Source organism: Salvelinus fontinalis, chromosome 25 (genome assembly GCF_029448725.1).
Source record: "Salvelinus fontinalis isolate EN_2023a chromosome 25, ASM2944872v1, whole genome shotgun sequence".
NCBI lineage: Eukaryota > Metazoa > Chordata > Actinopteri > Salmoniformes > Salmonidae > Salvelinus > Salvelinus fontinalis.
Genome location: NC_074689.1, coordinates 21844588 through 21856510, shown reverse-complemented (window position 1 = coordinate 21856510; position 11923 = coordinate 21844588). Strand labels below are relative to the sequence as shown.

Genomic DNA, 11923 nt, shown 5'->3' with positions numbered 1-11923 from the left:
TTGTCTAATATGGATTAGTCCTGATGAGTGAGTGTAACTCTAATTTCCTCTGGTATCAAAGTGCTACTCAAAGTACAGGAAACAAATCGAACCGCAAACACTGGTAATTATAGCTGACACGTGGAAGAAAAATAAAAGAGAGAGAGGAAAGGGAGAGAGTGAGGGAGAGAGTAAGGGAGAGAGAGAGTGAGGGAAAGAGAGAGTGAAGGAGAGAGATAGTAAGGGAGAGAGAGAGTGAGGGAGAGAGATAGTAAGGGAGAGATAGCGTAAGGGAGAGAGAAAGAGAGAGAGATAGTAAGGAGAGTGAGGGAGAGAGATTGAGGGAGAGAATGTGAGGGAAAGAGAAAGTGAGGGAGAGAGAGTGAGAGAGAGAGAAAAGGAGAGAGAGTGAGAGAGAGAGTAAGGGAGGGAGTGGGGGAGCGACAGTGGGAGGGAGAGAGAGTGAGTGAGGAAAAGAGAGAGTGAGGGACTGAGAGAGTGAAGAAGAGAGAGAGTGAGGGAGAGAGTGAGGGAGGGAGAGATAGCGAGGGAAAGAGAGTAAGAGAGAGAGAGAGTGAGGGAGATAGAGAGAGTGAGGGAGAGAGAGAGAGTAAGGGATAGAGAGAGTGAGGGATAGCGAGAGTAAGGGAAAGAGAACGTAAGGGTAAGAGAGAGTGAGGGAAAGAGAGAGAGAGTGAGGGAGAGCGAGAGAGTGAGGGAGAGAGATAGCGAGGGAGAGAGAGTGGGAGAGATAGAGAGAGTGAGGGAGTGAGAGAGTGAGTGAGGGATAGAAAGAGAGTGAGGAAGAGAGAGAGTGAGGGAGAGAGAGAGTGAGGGAGAGAGAGAGTGAGGAAGAGAGAGAGAGTGAGTGAGGGAGAGAAAGAGTAATGGGGAGAGTGAGGGAGAGAGTGAGGGAGAGAGAGTAAAAAATAAGAAAAGAGAAAGCAGAAGTAAAAGAAGGGAGAGAAAATGCAGCAAAGAGAAGTGACAGTATGACACTGACAAGCGGAGGAGGGTGTTAAAAGGGTGAGTCAGAGATGAGACAGAGGAATATGGAGAGGGAGGAGGAGGGATGGGGAAGTTGACTGCTGTGCTCTCTCAGGACAGAGTGTTAATTAGTCTTACATGACGGCTGTTATTGGTCTATACTGTAGAGGGTGGGAGGAGAGAGAGGCAGGGTTGCAGGGAGGGGAGGGGTACTGAGAGACACTCTACATACAAAGATAAAGTTGCCAATGTGTCTGCAGCGGCTTCTGAAGAAGTGGAACAATGATGTGTGTCTCTGTGTGTCTCTGTGTGTCTGTGTGTGCCTGTGTGTGTCTGTGTGTGAGTCTTTGTCTCTGTGTGTCTCTGTGTGTCTGTGTGTGTCTGTGTGTGTGTGTTTCTGTGTTTCTGTGTGTCTGTGTGTATCTGTGTGTGTCTGTGTGTGTCTCTGTGTGTCTCTGTGTGTCTCTGTGTGTGTCTCTATGTGTCTATGTGTGTGTGTGTGTCTCTGTGTGTCTGTGTGTGTGTGTTTCTTTAGCTCCTCACCTCGTAGTCCAGATCCAGATGGTCAAACTCTCCGTTGGTCCTGAAGTGTTGTGTGTGTGTGTCCAGTGTGAAGTTAACGTTGCGTCGGTATCGTTCAATCATCACAGAGTGCCAGTGGTGATCATCCAATAGGCTTCCAGACGTCACAGAAGTGTGGCCCAGGATCGAACCGTACTGGTTACTGCCTGGCAATCACATGATTAAACACACATCAGGACAGTGTGTGTGTGTGTGTGTGTGTGTGTGTGTGTGTGTGTGTGTGTGTGTGTGTGTGTGTGTGTGTGTGTGTGTGTGTGTGTGTGTGTGTGTGTGTGTGTGTGTTATACCTAGGTTAATCTGCAGCAGTAGTTTGGCTCTGCGTAGCTCTAATGTAATATAGTCTCCTTGCTGTCCCTCTCCATGTAGAATGACTCCTTCACTTTCTGATGTCTTAAACTTCAGAGCGATCACATCCTTTATAATCTTCATCTTCTTCACCTAGGGTTGGGAACAATGTTTGATATATACAAAATAATAATGTCTTGATTTTATAAGTCAGATTAAACTGACAGACTTATTCAATTCCGGTCCTGGTATGTTAGTGTTGGGCTGGAACTAAAGCCTGCACATCCCAGTAGCTCTCCAGGACTGGAATTGAAGAAGATGGTCTCAAGTGGAAGATGGTCTCAAGTGGAAGATGTCTCAAGTGGAAGATGGTCTCAAGTGGAAGATGTCTCAAGTGGAAGATGTCTCAAGTGGAAGATGTCTCAAGTGGAAGATGGTCTCAAGTGGAAGATGGTCTCAAGTGGAAGATGTCTCAAGTGGAAGATGGTCTCAAGTGGAAGATGGTCTCAAGTGGAAGATGGTCTCAAGTGGAAGATGGTCTCAAGTGGAAGATGGTCTCAAGTGGAAGATGTCTCAAGTGGAAGATGGTCTCAAGTGGAAGATGGTCTCAAGTGGAAGATGGTCTCAAGTGGAAGATGTCTCAAGTGGAAGATGGTCTCAAGTGGAAGCTGTCTCAAGTGGAAGATGGTCTCAAGTGGAAGATGGTCTCAAGTGGAAGATGGTCTCAAGTGGAAGATGGTCTCAAGTGGAAGATGTCTCAAGTGGAAGATGGTCTCAAGTGGAAGTAAACAGAGACAGACATGACTACATGAAAAATAAAGGATTTATTTCTTACCTTAAATCGGTAAGATATAACTCCCTGTCCATCAAAGTTTATTACGTCTGCCCCTGAAAAAGAGAGCGAGAGAGAGAGAGAGAGAAGGGCGGTTGAGTTTGAAAGGAGTAACAGAACAGTGGAGACAGAGGATAGGAGATGAGAGGTGGAGAGAAGAGAGGGAGGTTAGATAAAATTCACTGCTGCTCAAATTTCATTTTCATCATCACCACATCTGTTTGAGTGGACACGGGAGAGAGGAGTGTGTGTGAGTGTGTGTGAGTGCGTGTGTGTGTGTGAGTGTGCCACTGCCATATCTATTTGAGGGGACACGGACGGGTAGAGTACAGGGAGAAGGTTAGATAAGAGGGCTCAGAACTGATTAGATCTCTCTCTCTCTCACACACACACACACACACACACACACACACACACACACACACACACACACACACACACACACACACACACACACACACACACACACACACACACACACACACACACACACACACACACACACAACACACACACACATACAAGCGCACACACACAAGCACACACACACACACACACACACAAGCGCACACACACAAGCACACACACACACACACACACACACACACACACACACACACACACACACACACACACACACACACACACACACACACACACACACACACACACACACACACAGAACCATAGCAAGCTGCTTTAACGGAGAGTTAATGGGATAAATTACCATGCATTAATGAGATGGGATAAATGAACCTGCATTATTGCAGCTCAGAAACAGGTCTGGAACCTGCTGGGTTAGGACACAGAAAGATAAATGAACCTGCATTATTGCAGCTCAGAAACAGGTCTGGAACCTGCTGGGTTAGGACACAGAAAGATAAATGAACCTGCATTATTGCAGCTCAGAAACAGGTCTGGAACCTGCTGGGTTAGGACACAGAAAGATAAATGAAACCTGCATTATTGCAGCTCAGAAACAGGTCTGGAACCTGCAGGGTTAGGACACAGAAAGATAAATGAACCTGCATTATTGCAGCTCAGAAACAGGTCTGGAACCTGCTGGGTTAGGACACAGAAAGATAAATGAACCTGCATTATTGCAGCTCAGAAACAGGTCTGGAACCTGCTGGGTTAGGACACAGAAAGATAAATGAACCTGCATTATTGCAGCTCAGAAACAGGTCTGGAACCTGCTGGGTTAGGACACAGAAAGATAAATGAACCTGCATTATTGCAGCTCAGAAACAGGTCTGGAACCTGCTGGGTTAGGACACAGAAATAGGAAACATTCTAACCCTGTGTTCAGGGAAGAAAGAGAGAGGGATGAGGGGAGAGGAGGGAGGTATAGAGCAATATGATAGCTTGAGTGAATGAATGGTAAGTAGGGATTGAAGAAAGGATGATGGGAGGGAGGGAAGGAGAGAGAGAGATGTGTACATTTGTACATTGTAACAACACTGTAAATATACATAATATGACATTTGTAATGTCTTTATTGTTTTGACACTTCTGTATGTGTAATGTTTACTGTTCATTTTTATTGTTTATTTCACTTTTGTATATTATCTACCTCACTTGCTTTGGCAATATTAAACACATGTTTCCCATGCCAATAAAGCCCCTTGAATTGAATTGAGAGATGAGAATGTCTTTTGGTTGACTGAGTGAATGGGAGAAATGGATAGAGGGAAGGATGATGAGAGGAGGGATGGGAGGAGGGATAAATATGATGTATTGGCTGAGTGAATGAATGACAGGGAGATATCTGAATGCACAAACTGCTTCCACACACGGACAAGAGACTGATACACGTCTCTACGCAGTGTGTGTGTGTCCTAACCTTTACCATCATTCATATCTGTCAAGCAAACACAAACATTAGAGAAGCAACCCGAATCAAGTTCTGTTCTTCTTACCATCACTTCAATGGCCCACAAACAAGCTAAAGCACTGTGTGTGTGTGTGTGTGTGTGTGTGCGCGTGTGTGTGTGTGTGTGTGCGTGCGTGTGTGCGTGCGTGTATGTTTATCGTTACATTGTGTTATGATCACATCAAGCAGGAGCCCTTAAGTAGATTAAACACATATCACTGTTTATATTATCTCTGTCTCTTTATCTCGCCAGGCTATCCATCAGAGAATGTCTTCTCCTTTCAACTTAAAACTAATGTAGTAGAGAAGTAGAGAAATGAAAACTTTTTACTATGTCTTATCAGAATAAAGAATGTGTGTGTTTGTGTGTGAATGAATGAATTACATTTTATTTGTGTGTCATTTCGCCAGTTGGCAACCCATCCATTACGGGATTAATTGACACATAATCATGACAATAATTCACAGTGATAATTCAGTCATAATTCTTCAGGTGTTCTGTGCAGTGTGCACCGCATAAAGAGTAAACTACAAATCAACATATAATAATAAATAAGATTATCAAAAGCAATAATTATAGTGTGTGTGAGTGTGTGTGAGTGTGTGTGAGTGTGTGTGAGTGAGTGTGAGTGTGTGTGAGAGTGTGAGTGATTGTGTGTGAGTGACTGTGAGTGTGTGTGAGTGTGAGTGAGTGTGTGTGAGTGTGTGTGAGTGTGTATGAGTGTGTGTGAGTGTGTGTGAGTGAGTGTGAGTGTGTGTGAGTGAGTGTGAGTGAGTGTGAGTGTGTGTGAGTGTGAGTGATTGTGTGTGAGTGACTGTGAGTGTGTGTGAGTGTGAGTGAGTGTGTGTGAGTGTGTGTGAGTGAGTGTGTGTGTGAGTGAGTGTGTGTGAGTGTGAGTGAGTGAGTGTGTGTGAGTGTGTGTGAGTGTGTGTGAGTGTGAGTGAGTGTGTGTGAGTGTAAGTGTGTGTGTGTATGTATGTGTGTGTGTGTGTGTGTGTGAGTGTGGGTGAGTGTGTGTGTGAGTGAGTGTGAGTGTGTGTGAGTGTGAGTGATTGTGTGTGAGTGACTGTGAGTGTGTGTGAGTGTGAGTGAGTGAGTGTGTGTGAGTGTGTGTGAGTGTGTGTGAGTGTGAGTGAGTGTGTGTGAGTGTAAGTGTGTGTGTGTGTGTGTGAGTGTAAGTGTGTGTGTGTGTATGTGTGTGTGTGTGTGTGTGTGTGTGTTCAGAGAAGCTAATAAAAAAAGTAATAACTTCACTGGAATGAGAAACGCGTGTCACTATAGTGTTATAGTGGTAATTTATGCCAAGTCTTAATTGAACATTTCTTATCAAAATCAATTTAGCACTCTGTAATAGGATGAGAGAGAAGGGTTGGTCTGGAGTGTGTCAACTCCTGTGGGGATAAGGGTGTGTGTGTGTGTGTGTGTGTGTGTGTGTGTGTGTGTGTGAGTGTGTGTGTGTGTGTATTCTGTTTTGACAGCCCATAAATGTAATTCCATCTTCATTTATGGAGTTGATGTAATTAGTTCATAATGAAGACAAGCGCTGATGACATTTCTAGTGAGAGATGAGACTCAGAATCTGACTCATTACTGTAACATTCTAATGATTAGATGGGTCTTATGAGGTGTGTAATGGAGGTGGCCTGTGTGAGAAACTTCATGTAGGCTTTAGCTCAGTGGGATACCACGGTCTTGTGGCCGGTGAATCACACAAACCCAGTGAGTCACCTTTGTGTGTGTGTGGTGTCTGTGTGTTTGTATGTGTGTGTGTACTCACAGTAGGAACAGCCGTAGACCTCTATGCGGAGGCCGATGCGCCCCTCTCCACTCCAGTCCAGCGGTACGAAACGCAGGAACCGACCCATAATGCCTTTTGCCAGGTCGTGACGCACCACACTCTCCGTGTTGGAGTTGCCTGAGAACGCCTGCAGAGATACAGAAAGCAGAGATGACTTATCACATACTGAACTACATGTGTGGGGCTTGACTGAACAACCCTATCTTTCCCCAAGGAACACTTGTCCTTGCTACAGTTCTATGATGGGTTAAAACTTATATCTCTCTGTCTCTCTCTCTCTCTCCCTCTCTCTCTCTCTCTCTCTCTCTCTCTCTCTCTCTCTCTCTCTCTCTCTCTCTCTCTCTCTCTCTCTCTCTCTCATCCTTCCATACTTCCTCTTTACCCCCATCCCGCTTTTCTCAGCATATAATTCCAGGGTAAAGCTCTTTGTCTCTTCCCTTCTTTAGCCAGGCGGGAGCTTTAACCAGTATATTCCTCTAAGCTTCATCCTATTGTGCAGAAATGAAAACAGGACTTATCTACCACGGATACAGCAGCCTGCCTTGAGAAGACTTTATTTTTACATAGCGGTTTACTTTGTCGCCCTGGCGAGGTACAGTAGAAAACTGAAACTCCATCCAAGACAATCCCGTCCTTTCTGCCAGGTCTTTCACGTAGGCGTATTGTACTGAGTGTGGTGTGTGTGTGGTGTGTGTGAAAGGTTAGAGAAAATGATCAGATGAATGTTAGTTTAGTCTGTAATATTTACACTTACACCGGAGATAAATTAAAAACCAATATAGATGTCACATCCCTTAAAAACAGCCAGGTGGGCAAAATTACACGAACGATGTAAGATAGATGGTGTAATCATTTTTATTTGCAGAAACATTAAAAGCTATAGATCAGGTTTAATGGCCGAAACATAACACTGTTGAATTAATAATGAGTCCCAAACGATTATGACGCAGCACACAAAAACAACAGCTTAATGTTCCCTCCAGTGGAACAACTACACATTTATCACTGGGGAGTTTCCACACAACACAACCATGATCAGGTCATTTGGCTGATTCCCATAGGAAAACACACACACGCACATACACACACGCACACACACACTGGTTTTGTGTTACCTACCCATATGTTTCCGTCCTGGTGATAAGGCTTCCAGTTCCTGCCCGTGTCGCTGTAGAGCAGCCTGTACCTTGTCGTCCAATCAGAGCTGCTGTACCTGCCCTGTGTTGCCACGGCAACCACCTGTTTCCGGTTGCCCAGGTCCACTTGGAGCCACGGGTAGCTGTCGCTGTCCTGGGGAGACCAGCCCCCCGCACCTGGAGTCAGGGACACAGGTAAACATGACGTTAAACACAGGTCAACTTGATGTTAACAAAGGTCAAAATGATGTAAACACAGATAAACACATGTCAACATGATGTACCTCATTTGCACACACTGTATATAGACTTTTTTTCTATTGTGCTATTGACTGTATGTTTGTTTATTCCATGTGTAACTCTGTGTCGTTGTATGTGTCGAAGTGCTTTGCTTTATCTTGGCCAGGTCGCAGTTTTAATGAGAACTTGTTCTCAACTAGCCTACCTGGTTAAATAAAGGTGAAAAAATGAATACAAAAAACAGGTAAACATTAAGGAAACAGGTCAACATGATGTAAACAGGTCAACATGATGTAAACAGGTCAACATGATGTAAACAGGTCAACATGATGTAAACAGGTAAACATGATGTAAACAGGTCAACATGATGTAAACAGGTCAACATGATGTAAACAGGTCAACATGATGTAAACAGGTCAACATAATGTAAACAGGTCAACACAGGTCAACATGATGTAAACAGGTAAACGCAGGTCAACATGATGTAAACAGGTCAACACAGGTCAACATGATGTAAACAGGTAAACACAGGTCAACACAAGTCAACATGATGTAAACAGGTAAACACAGGTCAACATGATGTAAACAGGTAAACACAGGTCAACATGATGTAAACAGGTCAACACAGGTCAACATGATGTAAACAGGTCAACATGATGTAAACAGGTCAACGCAGGTCAACATGATGTAAACAGGTCAACATGATGTAAACAGGTCAACATGATGTAAACAGATCAACGCAGGTCAACATGATGTAAACAGGTCAACACAAGTCAACATGATGTAAACAGGTCAACGCAGGTCAACATGATGTAAACAGGTCAACATGATGTAAACAGGTAAACACAAGTCAACATGATGTAAACAGGTAAACATGATGTAAACAGGTCAACATGATGTAAACAGGTCAACATGATGTAAACAGGTAAACACAGGTCAACATGATGTAACCAGGTCAACGCAGGTCAACATGATGTAAACAGGTCAACGCAGGTCAACATGATGTAAACAGGTCAACATGATGTAAACAGGTAAACACAAGTCAACATGATGTAAACAGGTAAACATGATGTAAACAGGTCAACATGATGTAAACAGGTCAACATGATGTAAACAGGTCAACATGATGTAAACAGGTAAACACAGGTCAACATGATGTAAAAAGGTAAACACAGGTCAACATGATGTAAACAGGTCAACATGATGTAAACAGGTAAACACAGGTCAACATGATGTAAACAGGTCAACGTGATGTAAACAGGTCAACATGATGTAAACAGGTCAACGCAGGTCAACATGATGTAAACGCAGGTCAACATGATGTAAACAGGTAAACACAGGTCAACATAATGTAAACAGGTCAAAGCAGGTCAACATGATGTAAACAGGTCAACGCAGGTCAACATGATGTAAACAGGTCAACGCAGGTCAACATGATGTAAACAGGTCAACATGATGTAAACAGGTCAACATGATGTAAACAGGTCAACATGATGTAAACAGGTCAACATGATGTAAACAGTTAAACACAGGTCAACATGATGTAAACAGGTAAACGCAGGTCAACATGATGTAAACAGGTAAGCACAGGTCAACATGATGTAAACAGGTAAACTCAAGTCAACATGATGTAAACAGGTAAACAAAGGTCAACATGATGTAAACAGGTAAACACAGGTCAACATGATGTAAACAGGTCAACATGATGTAAACAGGTAAACACAGGTCAACATGATGTAAACAGTTAAACACAGGTCAACATGATGTAAACAGGTAAACGCAGGTCAACATGATGTAAACAGGTCAACATGATGTAAACAGGTCAACACAGGTCAACATGATGTAAACAGGTAAACACAGGTCAACATGATGTAAACAGGTAAACACAGGTCAACATGATGTAAACAGGTAAACACAGGTCAACATGATGTAAACAGGTAAACACAAGTCAACATGATGTAAACAGGTCAACGCAGGTCAACATGATGTAAACAGGTCAACGCAGGTCAACATGATGTAAACAGGTCAACACAGGTCAACATGATGTAAACAGGTAAACACAGGGCAACATGATGTAAACAGGTCAACACAGGTCAACATGATGTAAACAGGTAAACACAAGTCAACATGATGTAAACAGGTCAACATGATGTAAAAAGGTCAACGCAGGTCAACATGATGTAAATAGGTCAACATGATGTAAACAGGTAAACACAGGTCAACATAATGTAAACAGGTCAAAGCAGGTCAACATGATGTAAACAGGTCAACGCAGGTCAACATGATGTAAACAGGTCAACGCAGGTCAACATGATGTAAACAGGTCAACATGATGTAAACAGGTCAACATGATGTAAACAGGTCAACATGATGTAAACAGGTCAACATGATGTAAACAGTTAAACACAGGTCAACATGATGTAAACAGGTAAACGCAGGTCAACATGATGTAAACAGGTAAGCACAGGTCAACATGATGTAAACAGGTAAACACAAGTCAACATGATGTAAACAGGTAAACAAAGGTCAACATGATGTAAACAGGTAAACACAGGTCAACATGATGTAAACAGGTCAACATGATGTAAACAGGTAAACACAGGTCAACATGATGTAAACAGTTAAACACAGGTCAACATGATGTAAACAGGTAAACGCAGGTCAACATGATGTAAACAGGTCAACATGATGTAAACAGGTCAACACAGGTCAACATGATGTAAACAGGTAAACACAGGTCAACATGATGTAAACAGGTAAACACAGGTCAACATGATGTAAACAGGTAAACACAGGTCAACATGATGTAAACAGGTAAACACAAGTCAACATGATGTAAACAGGTCAACGCAGGTCAACATGATGTAAACAGGTCAACGCAGGTCAACATGATGTAAACAGGTCAACACAGGTCAACATGATGTAAACAGGTAAACACAGGGCAACATGATGTAAACAGGTCAACACAGGTCAACATGATGTAAACAGGTAAACACAAGTCAACATGATGTAAACAGGTCAACATGATGTAAAAAGGTCAACGCAGGTCAACATGATGTAAAAAGGTCAACATGATGTAAACAGGTCAACGCAGGTCAACATGATGTGAACAGGTCAACACAGGTCAACATGATGTAAACAGGTCAACGCAGGTCAACATGTTGTAAACAGGTCAATGCAGGTCAACATGATGTAAACAGGTCAACACAGGTCAACATGATGTAAACAGGTCAACACAGGTCAACATGATGTAAACAGGTAAACACAGGTCAACATGATGTAAAGAGGTCAACATGATGTAAACAGGTCAACATGATGTAAACAGGTAAACACAGGTCAACATGATGTAAACAGGTCAACGCAGGTAACCATGATGTAAACATGATGTAAACAGGTCAACATGATGTAAACAGGTCAACATGATGTAAACAGGTCAACATGATGTAAACAGGTCAACATGATGTAAACAGGTCAACATGATGTAAACAGGTAAACACAGGTCAACATGATGTAAACAGGTCAACGCAGGTCAACATGATGTAAACAGGTCAACGCAGGTCAACATGATGTAAACAGGTAAACATGATGTAAACAGGTAAACACAAGTCAACATGATGTAAACAGGTAAACATGATGTAAACAGGTCAACATGATGTAAACAGGTAAACACAGGTCAACATTATGTAAAAAGGTAAACACAGGTCAACATGATGTAAACAGGTCAACATGATGTAAACAGGTCAACATGATGTAAACAGGTCAACACAGGTCAACGTGATGTAAACAGGTCAACGCAGGTCAACATGATGTAAACAGGTAAACACAAGTCAACATGATGTAAACAGGTAAACATGATGTAAACAGGTCAACATGATGTAAACAGGTAAACATGATGTAAACAGGTCAACATGATGTAAACAGGTCAACATGATGTAAACAGGTCAACATGATGTAAACAGGTCAACATAATGTAAACAGGTCAACACAGGTCAACATGATGTAAACAGGTAAACGCAGGTCAACATGATGTAAACAGGTCAACACAGGTCAACATGATGTAAACAGGTAAACACAGGTCAACACAAGTCAACATGATGTAAACAGGTAAACAAAGGTCAACATGATGTAAACAGGTAAACACAGGTCAACATGATGTAAACAGGTCAACACAGGTCAACATGATGTAAACAGGTCAACATGATGTAAACAG

General features: G+C 42.7%; 1 protein-coding gene across 1 annotated transcript in view; it reads right to left on the bottom strand.

Moving 5' to 3' along the window:
• Positions 1 to 11923, bottom strand: part of cntnap2a (contactin associated protein 2a) — a 245950-nt gene that overhangs the window by 113412 nt on the left and 120615 nt on the right. The window contains exons 3-7 of the mRNA XM_055881617.1: positions 7457 to 7650; positions 6317 to 6464; positions 2669 to 2721; positions 1836 to 1986; positions 1510 to 1694 (exon numbers count right to left, since the gene is read on the bottom strand). Of these exons, the coding sequence (XP_055737592.1) occupies positions 1510 to 1694; positions 1836 to 1986; positions 2669 to 2721; positions 6317 to 6464; positions 7457 to 7650 (731 nt within the window). The remainder of the gene's footprint in view (positions 1 to 1509; positions 1695 to 1835; positions 1987 to 2668; positions 2722 to 6316; positions 6465 to 7456; positions 7651 to 11923) is intronic.